The sequence below is a fragment of the Argiope bruennichi genome, chromosome 11, assembly GCF_947563725.1.
Source record: "Argiope bruennichi chromosome 11, qqArgBrue1.1, whole genome shotgun sequence".
Lineage (NCBI taxonomy): Eukaryota > Metazoa > Arthropoda > Arachnida > Araneae > Araneidae > Argiope > Argiope bruennichi.
In genome coordinates this window covers 28,255,157-28,273,549 of record NC_079161.1, presented here as the reverse complement: position 1 = coordinate 28,273,549, position 18,393 = coordinate 28,255,157, and the positions used below count along the sequence as shown (strand labels likewise).

Below are 18,393 nucleotides of genomic sequence, written 5' to 3'. Positions count from 1 at the left end.
AGCAATAAATTAATAGCCATCTTTATGGGATCATTCTGTCATATCATCAGCAAGCCGAATTTAATGTTTCAGACAAGCATGGAAAATCAATTAAAATTATGTTTCTAAAGTGGTAAAATAAGTAAATATAAAAATGAATAATATGTTTAAAAGTAATATATATTTTTGGTTAGGAAACAGTGAATAAATTTCCATGCATTTACTTTGAAATCATTTTGCATATTAAATGATCCGAGAAGTTTTGCAGTTATAACTACAATATTTAACCTTTAAATTTTCAATTTATCAACAAGTAGAGCATTATTTTGTAAATGGGGATCTTTTGTTAAGTTTCAGTTTTTGGATCAAATATGAACACTGTTTGATTAAACCAGGAGAGAAAAGATTGACTAACTTTTTATCAAAATTTACATTCTAAATAATAAAAACATATCAGAATATTATGTTTTGGCAAAGCATTCACTATCAATGAGCTAATCAAAGTTTTGCAGTTAATCAAGTTTATACTTATTTTCTTGAAGAACTACATAATTTGGTACTAATATAAACATATTTTTTTAAAAATGTCTTCTGCATTTGACTTTTCTTTATGAATTGACTAATTTTTTTTGAATTTTTATATAAACCAAATAAATTAATTTGGTAATTTACATATGAAAAAGACAAAGTATGAGCTGAGAAATAAATTTCATTTACAATCTGATAGCTAAAAATTTTCACACAAGTTTGACTCAATTTTTAATAATTGCATAGGAATTATTTCCTTTTCATATCAAATATGAAGCAGTTCAATCGTTTTAATTCAAAAAAATGATAATGGGAAAAATATTTTGAAACCTACTAAAAACTTTTTTTCCTACAACATAAATGTTGATAAATAAACAGTTTAATACAAGACTTCGCACTGAGCATGCTAGCAGTTCCAGTGCATGTAGTTTAAAGTTCATGCCCTATGAAGGCGGCCTTGATATTATGAGGAAATAAGATTTGTTGCAAGTACAGAAAATGAATAATATCACTGTAACAGCTTGTTGAGGTTCATATAGACTTCTGATTGAAATATCTTTTAGCACCTGTAGTTGTTTTTAATTGCGACTCTTTTTGTTCTGTGCTACTACTACTACTTGTTTCCTCATTCCCTTGTCTTTTTACATCGTCTTCCTTTTTCTTCCTAATCAATCTACCAAATTCTTTATAAAATTCGTCTATATCTTCTCTAGGTCTCGATTTGACACTTTCTGCATTTTCATTATGACAAGGTTGCACAAATCTAGGAAAAGACAACTTATCCCCTCTCATAAATAAACTGTCTTGTACAGGGAGATATACTGTCGGGGATGAAATAGAACTCAACGCAGGGTCAAGTTTTGCCGAACTGCTCATGTTGGGTTGGATGTAGAATTCTGAAGTCTCTGCAGGTTCTTCTGTAGAATCAGACGGTTGCAATACAGGAGCATTCTGAACTGTCACTGAATGCCTCAAATCTGAAATATCAGAAGGAGCAGGAATGGGTGGACTATGTATATCCTGAAGAGGAACAGAATCAGTATCCTGCCATACTTTGTCTTCTGGAGGAATAATCTCATCTTCATCTTCCGAGCCTTCTTGGTCTTCGATGTCCTAAAATGTATATAAAAATATTTATTGATAACAATAAAAAAATAAGAAACATTGTTATAATTATTTTTTACAGTACACAATTTTCAGGTGTACTAGTAGCATAGTGACAAAAATAATATGATTGTGTAAATGAAAGATTGCTTTAAACCATAATAATGGACGGAGAGACAACACTGAAGAGATGGCACTAAACAAATAGTGGACCAAAAATAAGCAACTGCTAGGCCAGATAACTTGCAAAAGAACAGTCACCTCAATATGTTTCAATTAAAACTGCCAGAGAGAGAAATCCCTTGTCTCTAACTTTTATGACAGTAACAATCCATAGATCACAGTGCAAGAAGCAAAACGTTGTCAGTCACTAATCTTGCAGAGCCCCCTAATAATGGGTCTCCCAACCATTATAAAGAATAAACTGAATCGAGATTCATCCCATTTTAGACAACAGAAGCATTTATATCTGGCAATATTCAACCCTCAAAAAATATTTTTTAAATATAAGTTTGGAATCTTATTAAATTTGACTGATTAAAACTCCAGAACAATTTCAGTTCTTTGGAAATATTCGACTCTTTTGTACTGAAGCACAAACAAAAGAATCAATTGCATAAAAGTTTTAATAAAATTTTAAACTCTCTGACAAAATAAACTAATTTTTCAAAAATTTCTTCATGTCTAAAATTTCCAGATATATCGAAATGGCAATGATTTTCCTATTCTATAATTATTTATATGCTCTTCTAATTGACATTATAATAAATAAAATTCAAAATACATTGATGGCCCAACTCAATACATTATACTATACCATATTACTAGTGGCTATAATTTAATTGCTCAATTCAAGGGCTGACTAATAAACTGTTAGATAGTAACAGAAAAATTCAGTTGTCCAATATTTATTTTTGGATGAATCAGTAAGCAGAAATTATATTGATTCTTATTTTTCAATGAAACATTTTTTTAAGATGAAGCTAGAATTTGTTCCATCAAATTTTTCAAAAGGTATTATATATTCAGTCAATAAGAATAATCAGGTATACTTGCAGAGACTTTACACAAACAAATTCAAAGAATTTGTAATAAATCATAAATAAGACAGAATTGCCTGAATTGATTTTCAAATGGTATTATCACAATGAACGATGATAATACCAATATCCCAATCATAACCATGCACTTATGAAATAGACTTTTATTGAGATGAAAGAATAGCACTAACAAAGTCAATCATAAGTATGGAAGTCCTATTACAATATTTTTTCTTTGCAATTTTCATTTATTTTTTGTGTGGAAGAAACTTGAAAGCATATTTTTTATAAAAATTATAAATTTAATAAAACATAAAAAAGCATTCAAACATCAAAAGCTACATTTAATTACAATGTTAGAAATGTTACAAGCACAATGCAAGCTTGGTTGATAGTTTTTATAATTAAATAGCAAAAATATTTGAAATTATTAAATAGACTTATCTCTTTTTTAGTTGCAATAAACAATGTTTATTGTGCCCAATACCACCATAAAGATCAACTAAGTAAATATTGACATATATAGTGCAGGAACAATTCCAGGATTTTAATGAAAGGTATATAAAATAGAATGGTCAGATTTTATATGAAAAATATCACTTTTTTTTTCCTCTCACATTTTCTTGACTAACAAAGAATCAGCATCTAATTATCAGAAAATGCTACAATTTAAAATTCAGCTGAATTTGTCTTTTCAAGGCAAAATTAAATGATGACTGGTTAAGTAGATTCTTGATATTTGCTTGTTAGGAATAATGAAAATTTCTACATCAAATCATTTCTAAATTAGGAAATATTAATGAAATCAATTATTCATACTTACATCATTTTTTAAAATAAAAATAAAGAAGATTCATATTTGCTCAAAAAAGAGAGAGGGATTTGGCTTTTAAGGTGGGGGGGGGGGAAGGCAGGGCAAGTGACAAAAAATTTTTTTATTACTGTACCAGTTTTTGATAAAACACTGCTTTTCATATCCCTTTCCCCAACACATTTTGCTTACTATGGTCTTGACACTTTGAATTTGGTAAACTCCAATTATATTTGTTCTAAATTAGACATGACAAAGGCTTGGAACAAAAAAAGCTGATCTTCATAAAATTATGAATTGTTCCAAACTTAAATACTGTGAAGTAAATTAGATCATTAATTAAACATTAAAATGAATAAATACACAATGCTTAAGATATTAACAATACTCTGAAATTATCAAATCAATCTCAGGAATGATAAATTTTGATACCAAAAATGTTGACATCCAAATTTTCTTAAAAATGTAAAATTTTTTCAAAATTCTAATTTTTTCTTATATGCAAACTTCCTAAAGCAACAGCATTTTTTTAAATTTAAAATACCATGTATTGAAAAGAGAATTCAAAATTTTATTTTATACAAGTTGAGCCATTTGGCAGAAACTATGGAAAACAACAAGGAAAAAGAGGGGGGGGGATGATTTCAAGATTCTAAAATATTTATAATAATGAGCTATGCAGCTAATTATTCTCTTTTATTTGGTGCTCAGAATTTTTAGCATAGATATTGAATGCATTTGGAATATTGGTTTTACATATAGAAATAGAATTTCTAAACTAAATTTATTTTTTGAGATTTAATATATTTAAATTATGAAGTGTTTAATTCTATAATCCATCAAGTAGTAGTTTATTTATTTATTTTTTTAAATCCTAGACTGGTCCATCCCCCTCTTGCCTACTTAAAGGTCTTCTAAACGAAAAGGGGGAAAAAAAACTTTCTGAATATTTCTCAAATGATTTAGGTCTGTTTGTTAACAGTTCTAAGTATTGTTTGAAGTATTTAGAATATATATATATATATATATATATATATATATATATATATATATATATATATGAATAACCACTGCCCATTCAAACCAAATTGAAGAATATGGTACCAAAGTTTCATGAAAATTAATAGATAATTTGCATGGAAAATGTTTCTCTCTCTGGTCAACAAAGAAGCCTGAATGAAATATCTCTACTCTTTTTTACTTTAAGAAAAGAAATCCATTTGCAAACGAATCGAAAGCGACAGAATCATCTTATGTGCATTGCATTTAAAGTTAGAATTACTGAAAACATTCACAGAAGTTCTTGATCAGGATACTTTGTATATACTGGACAGACAGACAGAGAGACTGTACCGTACTGTTCAGTTTTTTTTAGCAAGTGTTGCGTCTTTTAATCGAATCGACAGCCGTAAAGGCATCGGGTAGAAACAAGAGTCCCATTAAAGATGAGAAGATTTCAGATATATTTTATTTGCTTTGAAAATTTTCACTTACAATAGTTGGCGCCCAACGCGGGGAAAAACTTTATGGCTGAATTTTATATTTTGTACAGCAGTATTTGGGTTTGATATGGAAGACTTAAAGACAAAAAGAAAGGGTTTTCGAGTGTCTTTCACCATGTATGCTAATGCATTGGAAGTAGAGCTTTCAAGTGAGACATTGGATTCGAAATCTACTTTAATTTTGAAGCATCAACTGAAGGATAAGTTTGATGGTTTGTCTGCATGCCAAGAGAAAGTATTGAATGAGATTTTGAAATTGCGAGATTCAGAAGAGGCTTATTTGGAAGATTTAAAGATCGTCAAGGGATACAAAGATCACTATTTTGCACTGGGAGCTGAGATCGACAGAAAAAATGGCGACGCTGCTTTGCTGAAGGATTTGAATGAAACCCGAAAGCTTAAACTTCTGAAGATAGAATTGAAGAAATTTTCTGGTGATGCTAAAGAATTTGAATTTTTGGAGTATGTTTGTGTAGATTCATTTGGATGCAAGTTTGCCTACTGAGAATAAATTTCAGTATTTGCTTGAAGCAATGGTCCCTGGGTCGAAGGCTGCTAGAACCATCTAGATCTTGCCATTATCACTGGCAAATTATCAAAAGGCAGTGGTACTTCTGAAGGAACGTTTCGGGCGTGAGAATTATTAAGTAAGGTAATGAAGAATGCCATATCTGGTAGAGCTACAGCCAACCTCACAGTTTTATATGATGAAGTCATGGGCAAGCTGCAAGTCCAGGAAAGCTTGGGACGAACTCAACAAAAGTGCGGGGATTTTGTGATACCTTTGGTTGAATCTTGTCTCCCTGAAGATGTCCTCATAGCTTGGGAAAGAAATCGGATGAGTCGCTCACTGGATAACATAATGAAATATTTGAAGAAAGAAGTTATTAACGAGGAGATGATCGAGCCGACTCGAACAGGATCTGGGATTAACCGAGGAAAAAAGGCCGATGTGAACAAGGTTGTGATTTCGGAAATGCTTTCAACAGCTGCTTTGGAAAATACATTGAATTCAGGTAGGAAGAATTTTTATTGTCTTCTCCGTGATCCCAGCCAGGTCAGAAAATTGATTTTAGAAGGAAGATTTTATCTAGGAGAGGGGCACGTTTTTCTTGTTTACGTTTAAAACACGTGTTCCGAAATTGTAAATTTAAAGACACTGTGGTAACATCACTTTCTTTTGATGTGTCCAGATCGGGATTCAAGTTCACATAAAAACGAAACTGAAGTGTCTACCAAGGTTATGACTAACAGTACTCTGCAAACTGTTCTACTGATGACTTTAAGAGTCGTATCTGAGATCGGTAATAAAAGAGTAAATGTAAGAGCATTCATCGATACTGGGTCTCAGCTCTCCTATTTAAGTACAAGAATAATTAAAGAGCTTAAATGGAAACCTAAAAGGAAGCAGCATTTAGTGCAAAGCTTATTTGGGGGGAGAAATAATTGAGCAACGTTTGCATGGAGGTACACGAGATTAAGATTTCCAATCTAAACGGTAATTTTTCTGTAAACATTGAGGTTATGTCTGAGGAGAGAATATGCAGCTATGTGCCTAAATCTAGAGCTCTTATGACATTGAGGGAGTTGGAAGAAAATAATATTGTGATATCAGATTTGTATTCAAAGGATTGAGATATTGATTTGCTTATAGGAGCCGATATTGCTGGACTCATAATGACTGGTAGTTCTGTGCAATTAAGTTCTGGTGTAATTGTGTTAGAAACTAGGTTGGGTCACACTTTATTAGGTATGGAAAACTTGGGTGGTAGCCTTGTTCCCACGGCGGAGGTTATTGAAGGTGATTGATGCAATAATATGCATATTATTTGACGAATTCTGCTGCGGATAAAGTATAACTTGAGGCGACAGGAATATATGACCCATAGGAGAATTCTAAAAAGAAACTTTTGTTTTCAAAAACTCTTAAACAATTTCAAGATAATTTGGTTATTCTTCCCGATGGTAGGTTTGAAGTATCACTACCCTTTAAATCCGATATTCGATAATCCAACAGTAAAAATTCGACTCTAAAAAGACGCATGAACATGTGCAAGCGTATGGTAAGAGATAATTATATGTAGGAATATATTAAAGTGTTTAAAGAATGGGAAAACTTGTGGGTGCACATTGAGGACATTGACAGAATTGGGTATTATTACAAAACTGACCAGTAATCAAGGAAACAACCGAAACTTCAAAAATTAGACCGGTTTTCGATGCATCTGCTATAGAAGGCAACGGACCTTCTTTGAATGGTAACTTAATTAAAGGTCCCAATTTGATCGAGCTTATTCTTGACATTATAGATGGGTTTAGATTGCATACGATGGGCCCTTCCACAGAATCGAAAAGGCATTTTTGCAGTTAAATAAAGCTCCTGAACTTAAGAGATTTCTTGCACTTTATTTTTCCTTCCGATACTGAAGATTTTATTGTTTATAGACATTGTAGAGTAGTGTTCGGCGTGACATCTAGTCCTTTCCTACTAATGGCCTTGCATCATTTATTTGAAAACTCCCTCAAAGAGTATTCGGAAGTGGTTTCGAAGCCTAAACACTCATTTTATACCGATAACTGCGTTACGGGAGTATTTTCTCCAGAAGAAATGGCGTTTCATAGAACAATCCCAGAAATTATTGGCTAATGCTCGTTTCAATTTGCGAGGCTGGGAAAGTAACCTCTTCAATTCTTGTATTTCTAAATGCACTTGACATATTTTTGGGAATAGTATGGAACTTGGACAACGACACACTTAAATGTAACATTGTACTGAAATTGATTGCTACACAGATTAACTCGAAGAACTGCGTTATCCTTATAGATAGATATTCGATTCTCTTGGTATATTATGTCCTGCTACTTTGATTCCTAAATTATTGCTGCAGGGAACTTGGAGAACTGAAGTTTCTTGGGATAGTCCTTTATCATATAACTTCCAGAAAGAGTTTTCGGATTGGGTGCAGGAGACGGCTGAGTTTGATAAAGTATGAATTTCTAGGTATTTGGGGATAAATGGAAATTCGGAATTGCATGTTTTCATGGACGCGTGTGAAAAATCGTATGCTGCCTGTGTATTCATGAGAACTATTAAGATGCGTCTTGTGCCAGCAAAAGTATGAGTTGCTCCTATGAAAGAAATGTCAATTCCGAAGCTAGAACTTATGGCCTGCTGCATTGGAATCAGATTAGCTAGCTCTATTAGAATGGCGTTAGACTTCCCTGAAATACCTAGCACATTTTGGAGTGATTCTATGACTGCTCTATGGTGGATAAGAGAGCGTAGTGAATGGTCTGTTTTAATTTCGAACCGAGTTAAAGAAATATGTAGGTTGATATCTCCAAACAATGGTGACATGTTCTGGGAGATATAAATGTCACAGATTTTGTTTCTTGGGATTGTGGTCCCAAAGTTACCTAAATCAGAATGATGGAAAGGACCATCATGGTTGTATCAAACCCCCGAAAATTGGCCTGGTAATGAACTATTTTTTGTTGGGTGTGTTTAGCAAGAAATGTGTAAAATTCATTTGAATAATTTGAATTTATAAGTTGACAATCCCTCTTGGTATGCCATTAGATTTCCCAGTTACGAGTCTGTCATTAGACTTGCAGCATGGGTTTTGCGTTTTTTTTGATAATGTCAGAGGTAAAGGAAATGAAAGGGAAATTGGGGAACTCTTTTAACAGGAAAGCATGTTGCTGAGCGGTACTTAATCAAAAGGGTTCAGGGGGAACACTTTTCGTCCTCTTGTATCCCTGTGAAACATTTGTTGATATAGATGGTATTTTTAGGGTTAAAACGCGAATAACCGAGCATATTGACAAACCTTCTTTCATTTCACCAATATTGTTACCTGATAAATGTATTTTTACCCAGCAGTTAATTGAGCATTACTATAAATTACATTGCCATGGTGGAACTCATATTCTTTTAAGTATTTTGAGAGAAAAATTCTGGATTATAGGTGGAAGGAGGACTGTTCGTAAAGTAATCAATTGTTGCATGATGTAAGCGATTTAAGATAAAATCATTGGTGTCCAATCCTGTAGCCTTGCCCTATGATAGGGTTAAGGAAGCATTCCCTTTTGAAGTAGTTGGAATTGATCTAGCTGGACCTTTGTATCTTAAACATGGTGATAAAGCATGGGTAGTTCTGTTTACATGTGCTGTGTATAGAGCCATTCATTTGGAACTGATAACTTCTTTAGATACAGACTCGTTTCTACTTTCTTTCAGACGTTTTATTGCAAGAAGAGGCCGACCAAGAATTGTGTACTCGGATAATGGCACAAACTTTAAAGGAGCATATAACTGTCTGCGGGAAGTTAATTGGAATAGGGTTGTTAAGACAGTTGATATATTTAGAATCACTTGGAAATTCACCCCGCCCCTCAAGCAGCCTCTTGGTGGGGTGGGTGGTCGGAGTGAATTGTTAGAACTTTGAAGGACTTTAGGCGCACTTTTGGTAAAGCTGTATTGAATTATAAAGAACTTTATACTATTTGTGTGATTCAGAATATGTTATTAATTCCCAACCACTAACTTACCTTTCTGAAGATCCTAGAAACTTAGTTCCCTTATTCTAGCAATGTTTTTACTTGAAAAAATGGAACCGCGAGTTTCTAATATCGATAGAATTGATGCTGAGTATAATCATCAAAGGGTAAAGTACAGAGTCAGACTTTTGGTGGAATTGAGAAGACATTTTCGAAAGGAGTATATGGGTCAGTTAATACAGAATTGGAGCCTGCACAAAGAACATCTATCCATCAGGGTAGGGGACCTGGTGTTTTTGGACGATGATTACAGGAAACATTTGAATTGGCCACTCGCTAGAGTGCTGGAATTACTGCAGGGAAAGGACGGCAAAGTTAGGACTGTAAAGTTGAGAACTGAAAATGGGGTTTTCCTGCACTCAATTCAGAGAATATATCCTTTAGAACACCCAAGTAATGATTCTATTTTTCTGGTTCAGAGACTTGTAGGTACTCGAGATACTAATGTCGAGAAAGCTGCTGATGTCTCTATGGATCCTCACTCAATTTCTGACATTCCTCAGCACCAAGCTGAAATTTCTTGCGTTTTTGGAGTTTCCGTGGATTCTTACTCAGTTTCTGATTCTCTAATTGGTCTACAATACCCGTGTGCACCTCCTCATGATACTACAGTAACCAGAAGTGGTCGCCTTGTAAAGAAACCCCAGAGGTTTTGAGCCTTCCTTTGTCAGCTCAAAAGGGGAGAGGATGTTGGTAACTGAAATGAGTTGAATAATTACTTCCAACTGTGCCGTTGCCTGGTAACGTGTTACTACTTCCGTGTATGTATATGTCTTGTTGTTTTAAAATAAAGCTGTACTGTACCAGGGGTGTTTGTGGGACCCCAAAAAATCCCCTGAAACTTTTACGGACTTACTACCGACATTTTGGAGTTTCGAGAAGGGGGGGGGGGAGAAATGAAAAATTACAATTATGAAGTATTGAATGACCTAATTATAAAAGTTCGATGAATTACTTTTTTTGCAAAATTAAGACCTTTGAACCCAGGTCACGTGATCGCACATCTGGTCGAACGAAGTCTCTCCCTTTTTTTTCTGCCGCGCCTACTTGCCGAAAAGAATCAAGAAGAGAATGTCCGAGAACCGGGGGAATGAGTCATAACTCGCAATAAGGAAAGAACAAAAAAGAAGTTTTTTCCCCCTTTTCACGCATTATCACTGCCTTTGGAGAAAGAAAGGAAAAGTTTTCACCACACACACTGACCTTGCGTTTTCTGCTTTCAAAGCAAACAAAATTACCCAGATCAAAATAAATAATTCATTATTATTCCTACTTCCTTTTGAACGACGATCCCCGGAATTTCCGGGTATCGAAGTTCAAAATCCCCGGAGCACAAACACCCCTGCTGTACTGTTCTGTTTTTAAGCAAGTGTTGCGTCTTTTAATTGAATCGACTAAAAATTTAATTGAATCTACTGAATAAAGGCATTGGGGAGATGCAAGAGTCCCATTAAAGATGAGAAGATTTATTTAGATATATTTTATTTGCTTAGATGATTTTCACTTAAAAATTTGCATGCAATAGAAGTCCTGGATCACAACCAATAAAATGTCCATAAATTACAGTTAGTATCTGAAAACAGACAGCACAAACAACATTCATGCAATAATGCCAACTAAAAAAAAAAAAAAAAAAAAAAATGGAGAATGAAACAAAATTCATTCTTTTCTTTTGTTTTTATTCGATTTCATTCAGTTTTATTTTTTCAGTCTTAAAGTGTACAATGAGAGAGTATTACAACTGTTTCGTTTCGATTACAACTGTATAGTTTTCACATCAAATTTATAAATTTTTATCAAATTTTGAATGAGTTTCACTCACAGAAAGCTTGTTTTTCGAAATGCACATGAAACGATACTACAAAATGTAAATAACTAGATAGAGGAAATTTGGTACACAGCCTCCCCCCTACCATAAAGTGGAGATTTAAATAAAATTTTGAATCAAATCTGTCACATGGTAGGCTGCCTGTCAGGCTTTATATTTGAGATTATGTTAACTCAAAGTAATGTTTTAAATAAATTAACTTTGGTATCCATTTTTAAAAAAACTAAATTTGCAGCACTATCTATATTTGATTAAATATGGTTGAGAAGAAGTCTTCACAAAAAACTTTTTTCATTATATTATGAAGAACAAAATGTCAATCAGTAGAACAAAATCAATCTATATGAGGGTTTGAAGGAATCAGAGGAAATTCAACTTGTCACCTTTCTACCTTCTTTATTTAATATCTATGCCCTAAATTTCATTTAAGGTGTTAACATAAATACAATATGCGCCAAAATATACAATGCTGAAATGAAAAGATGAAAATTACATTGTCATTTTCAAGTTTATTTTTCCTCAAAAGGAATTAACATAATATTTACACACTATTAGCATGTTGATTTACCACTATGTGTTGTTGTTACACATCCCCCTGGAGAAGGAAAGCCTAGACCAGATACAGGAGGCCCCGTCGCGTCAGTTCCTCATAAATCTGCAGAATGTCCCGTTCAACCAGCAGTTGCTTAAGGAACTACCACTACAAAAAGGTGCCACTATGCGTAATGTAAGCGTTCAAAGTGTCACTGCTTCACTGTAGTCAGTGTTCATATCATTCAAGCAGATTCTCAAACGCATTTTTAAACAAAAGTTGCTGCAGATTCCTGCAAAAAGAGATTATTTTCTCACGTAATGCAGGCATAATTCTTAGTGGATATTCACAGTTGAACACACACTCCTTTAACATTCATCTTCTGTTGACAGAATGGCAAAATTTTGTAACAATAGACAGCTAACTATTGGTGCCGTCTTATTCAATTTCTCTTGAAATTTTTCAGCTACTTTTTTCAAACTCAGTCCATCTTCATAACTCTTCCATATGAGCACAAATAATGCTCAATTATAAATATTTTTTCCTCAGTCCAGAGACCCATTTCCAATAACAACTGCAGAACACAACTTCCTTTTCACTACTACGAACACATATAGCTGAAGCTATGCCTCGTCGACAAATGCAACCACATGTTCGAGATGCGAGAGCTTCAGTACTGTATATTTTGACGCATACTGTAATACTACTATTGTATCTTACAAATAAGAACTAATGATTATAAAAGAATCCTATATTGTTTTTAGTGGCAAAAATAAGTATAAAATCAATTAAAAAAACAAAAACTAGCATCACTTTTTAAATTTTACCAAATCATGTGTTAATCTTTTTAACAAATTGAAGACTAAATAAATAAATAAATAAAATAAAATACATAACATATTAAAAGTTAAAAAAGAATCTATGTTTTAGTATACAAATAAAAGTGAATATTTAAAATCTGTATTTCTAAATTCATGTTTAAATATGACGATGGAATACAGAACAAATAATCAGAAGATTATATCTGATTTTCAATCAAGTAAAACAATTATGTTATTGGAAAAAAAACAAACTGCATATAAGATTTAACACATAATAATGCTACAAATATGAAATATACTTGAACTTTTTTTTTAATTTAGTGGCAAAAAAGGCAAAACTAATATAAATGATATGGCTAATTAATTGTAATTCACATTTGTGTCAGCTTTATTGAAAATAATTAATAAACTGAATTAAAAAAATTCAAAATAAAATATAATCACCTCATCTAAGCATAAATCAAATGCTTTAGCCAATGTTATTCTAGCAGAATGTGATCGCTCCAAGAATTGACCATTGGAAGTTTCATTTGACTGAGCAGGTGGGGACCAATTATTATAGCCATACTGAGCATTGGTAGGATAAGGCCGCTGAAAAATAATAAAAACTTAAAACATAAAAAACATGTACCAAAAAGATGACATTAAAAAGAAATCCATTGGTTTAGCATGTCAAAAAATAGGTTTGTTTACAAGAATACTATTACAAATCCCATAATCATGAAAACCCATGTTAATATTAAATATATAAGAATGGAAATGCTTAACATTACAATGCAAAGCCCAGTTAAGTTCACAATAAAATAAGTGATGAACCCGATTTTGCAAATAAAAAAAGTAAACTCTTCCTACAATATATTAAATTATACCTAAGATAAAAATTATTACATACATTTAGGAATAGAAGCTATTAAAAAAATATATTCTTTGAATATTCAAATTCTATTTCTTGCCAAAAATTCAAAACAGTTCCTCCAAATTGCTGTATCAGAATACAATAAAGTTAGTAATCATTTGGCAGCTTACTGAGAAATAAAAAAAAAAGATTAATTAAATTATAATGCTAATAAATAGCACCCCCCCATATCTTGTGAGGACTTTTATTAAAAAACTAAAAACAAATGTATTCGCCTCCTAGTGAACCATAACATGATTTCAACTGGCAATGTTACTTGCATTTAAATAATATAAAGAATGCTTATTTGAATGAAATAAATAAATAAAAAAAATTATATATAAGAATTTGCAAATTTAAAAATGCATATCAGCTATCATTAGATTTCTAGAACTTATGGAAATACATTACAGATCTTACATTAGACTAAAGGAATGTGTAGGAAAAACTCACCATTGAAGTTCGATAAGAATACTTTAAAAAACATTAATTATATCAAACAATGATTTTTTAAATACTAAATTATATTATATACATATATATACATGCAATATGGGAAAAAAATAGAATTTAACTTACTGATCAGATTTCAAGACAAATGACATAATACAGACAATTTTATTTAGTGATTCCTAAACTGAATTAGTAACTTGAAGTAAAATTAATTGTAAACGTTTGCTTTTTCCCCAAATGTGATAATTTCACTAAATGTATACATATATAGACAAGTCAATTTTTGAAAGACGAATAATAAAATTAATCTTTATTTTGGATAATACAATTAAATTATACAACATGACTGATTATATTTTCACATAGATACTGACAGTCAAACAGTATTATGTATTAATGTGTTTTTTTTTTCTTTTTCTTTTTGACAATCATTTTAAGCAAGTTTTTGTTTCATATCTTGAATAATAAAAAAAATTCTTGTTTTAAACTTGAAGAGATTAAAGTCTGAAACTGAAAATAAACTACTTTTTGTATCTGCTTATGATTATAATTATTTACATGTATTATTAAAAGTACTATAGCAAGCAACAGAAAAAACATTTTAAAACTGACTAACGGTTTTCAAATAATGTCAAATTTGTCAACAGTCAATAAAGCTCCAAATAACAGTAAAATTATTCAGTATATGATCAGTTTAAATATTCAACAACTAAACAACTTTCTGTTAAATCAGCATGGCCATTGGAAGTAACCTTCAAACTTAATCAATTCTATAAAAAATTACATTAAGCAGAAAAATTTAACAGGTTGCAATTTATTAACATTTCCAGAAAGCAGCTGAAAAATTTGCATATTAAATATTCATTTATTCAATGAGTAATTTAACTCATCAAGAATCGTACAAGCTATTCAAATATTTTCAAACAAATTTAAAAAATGAATTTATCTACAATGTATACAAGAGAGAAAAAAACACACGCATAGCAATAAGCTTAGCTTTACAATATCATATTTCAAACAATATAGTATTTGTATCACTTTTCATGATTATCTTTTAGAAAATCCCACTAAGGAGCATGGATATAGTACATTACAAAATAGTCACACACTGAGTTATAAGCACTGTATGCACATATTAAATAACTTTTCAGATTATATCCAATTTTTCGTAAAACAAATTTTCATTGGCATCACTTCTGTCTTTTTATCTTAATGCATTCTATGACAATTTTTTCATTCGCATTTTACGGCGCTTCCAACCAGCCTCTTTGATTTCAAACAAGTCTTTGATTGATTGTTTTCGTGGTTCCTCTACTGTTGTAGTGGTTTCATCACCAAGAACAACAGTCATGGGGGACACAGTAGTAGTTACAGAGCTGGAAGTAGAGTCTGAAGTATGTTGAGTATCTGAAGAACTTTCATTGTTTGATGACAAAAAAGCAGGATCTAGAGGCTCTTCAAGTGGCTCTGAAAGTAAACGAATGGGAGCTTTCGAAGAAGGATCTGTACTGTCAGAAGGAGCTGGAGGGGGAGGGCTAGGATGTTGAGGGATACTTGGACTGTTACCCTGCCAGCTTTGAACTTTATCATCTGGTGGTGGGCTTTCCCCATCTTCGGACATATCTTGATCTTCGATATCCTATACGACAAAAAATAAATACGAGAAAAACTGAATATAAGACCAAACTATAAGGATTCATTTCACGGAAGAGCAGATACCAAAATAATTCAAGTTTTTAAAATGCATTTCCTTGTATATTTTTCAAATATAATTATTCTTAATGTTTAAAAATAGTGATATAGTACTTGATAGTAATCTAAAGTAGGACTAATAGTTAAGGTAATAATTTTAACACTATGTATACTTTGATTTATTTCTTAAGAACGTAAAGCAATCAATTTTGAATGCAGTAAAAAAAAGCTGGATTTGTTTCTTTAAAAATAAATTAGGGCATTATATAAAGTCAATTTATACAAAGTGCAATTCATTAAACCTGCTATAAAATAATTATTGTGTCACAAAACATAGTAAGTTAAAATTTCATACAACTAAAGTTCTTAAAATACATGAAAAAATATTATAATTATCTTGAAGTGATACGATTCCTCACATGAATGTACCAAATAATAACATGTAACAAATAATTCCTCAGATTAAAATATGCTTACCATTAATTTACCTACAAAAGTGAATAAGCATGAAAAAATTCCCCAGTTTTATATTGTTTTAATTAAACCTTTCAAAAAATTAAAAGCAGACTACGTAAAACATCACTTAGATTATTTTTAGAAAGAATAAAAATCTTTTACGATTATTTTTATAAACAATAAAAATCTTTTACAGCAGAAATTCCTGAACAATATTTACAGATAAACTAAATAGTTAATGTATAGTTCATAGAATTTAAAATGTTTTATGTATCATTCCAAGTTAAGATGGATGAAAAATTGATGAAAAACCATTGCCATAACTCATAAAAGAAGCTAAACTTTGGCAATCTGCACGGTGAGGCATGAACAAGCAATTGAAATATGTATTTAATCAAATTTTGTTAATATGAAAAGTAAACTCTCCCTCACAATAATTTAAAAGGAAAAGAAAGAGAGAAGGGGACATTTTTGAATACCATCACAAAGCTCAAAGATTTTAAAAAGTGTAAGCATACTGTTCAATTTTCCATGATGTATATAATATATCAGCAACTATGGTTTATAGTAGGATTAGCTAATTATGCAGGAGCACAAGTATAAATTAGATTTTTTTCAGCTAATTGTGAGTGGTAGATATGACATTTAGCCAACCTTTATCAGTCTTATGAAGAAAATAAGTTCTTATTCAAAATTGTCAATCAAAAGTTACATTCCAATATTTATTGCATCAAAAATGTTTTTGAATTTAATATACATATTTTGTTAAAATTAGTTTTCAGATTCCAAAATTGAATATTTTTTTAATTGCCTTTTTGTACTCATTTAAGAAATTTCTTGAAGTACAATCAAATAAATCAAATATTAAAATATATATATAAAACTCGTATGAAGATATAACTTATTCTAATAAAAAAGTTTATTTCTGAATACTACATAGCTCAGATTCATAATCCATCAATAATTCTGACTGAACAATTTAAATTGTCCTGCAAATAAAAATCGATTTTTAAAAAAATATCTGAATACAAATATAGCAGGTTTGAATGTGATATAATCATTTAATACAATTTTAAATTTAATGAGTTTGGTGATAAAAAAAAAATTGTGAATAATTTGCTTTAATTCATATTTTTACATTCATATTTCAATTAAAAAACATTTGACTTTAATAATTCATGCTTTCATTGTAGCAATCTAAGTAATCTCTGCAAGAGACAATACTTCTTTAATTTTAAAAACATACATGCTGCAACAAAATTAAACTAAAAACACTAATCAATATCTTGCATCATGGACAAGTCTTATATTTTAGAAGCTTATGTCTTATATTATTGCAAAATTTTTTATTCTTATAACTAACTGATTTACACTTTAAATGGTAGAGAGTAATAACACAATCACTAAATTATAAAATTAATGAATTCAAAAATTTTCTTTATAGGTGTCAAAATTTAGTTATTAAGTTGATATTGTTTATACCATAAACAGTTTCAACTCATAGATAAATTTGCATATTTTTTTGATAATTCATTCAATGCCACATGATTACATCAGATTAAAAAAAATTAATTCTCACAAGAAAATTTACAAAGAAAAAAAAAAAAAAAGAAATCATGGTAAAACACAATATTTCAATCAAAAATCCTTTTACATAGTTTAAATCAACAACACCAACGCATGCTTAAAAAATTCATGCAAATCCCATGCTTTGAATGAAAATTAAATTTTATTGCTTAGCCACATATATAGATAAATTTAGATACAAAAATATAATCACATAGAACATGGATATTTTGGGATCAAGGGGGCAGAATAAAAGTAAATTATGTAAGCAAGAACTTACTGACAATCTATCAATTTTGATTCTTTTGCTATTAAGAAGAAAGATTGTTTATCAAAAACCCAAGAGTGAAAAGTCTCTAATACAAAAATAAAATCCATCAGGAAGATGACAAATTAGAACTAATCTATTAAAATGTTTGAAAAAGATGTGTACAGCCGACCACCTTGGCACCACTGAACATAGCAGTATTGACAGATTTGAAAAAGATGTAGGGGCTCTATACAGTCAATTATAACAAAATGCCTTTTTTAATACATCATAATATATATATATCCAAAGAGAATTTAATTAAACAAATAAAAATTGTATACTATATTCAATGGGAAAAACATCTATTGCTACATAA

General features: G+C 31.1%; 1 protein-coding gene across 9 annotated transcripts in view; it reads right to left on the bottom strand.

Annotated features, from left to right (window-relative positions):
* Positions 1 to 384: 384 nt before the first annotated feature.
* LOC129956910 (probable ubiquitin carboxyl-terminal hydrolase FAF-X) overlaps positions 385 to 18,393 on the bottom strand; it is a 99,478-nt gene continuing 81,469 nt past the window's right edge. For 6 of the 9 annotated variants that reach the window (XM_056068928.1, XM_056068927.1, XM_056068933.1 and 3 more), the window contains exons 52-53: positions 13,150 to 13,296; positions 385 to 1,620 (exon numbers count right to left, since the gene is read on the bottom strand). In XM_056068928.1, the coding sequence (XP_055924903.1) occupies positions 1,039 to 1,620; positions 13,150 to 13,296 (729 nt within the window). In that variant the 3' untranslated portion in view covers positions 385 to 1,038. Of the gene's footprint in view, positions 1,621 to 13,149; positions 13,297 to 14,586; positions 15,693 to 18,393 lie in introns of those variants that run through there. The other 3 variants (XM_056068934.1, XM_056068935.1, XM_056068936.1) reach the window with 2 other exon arrangements.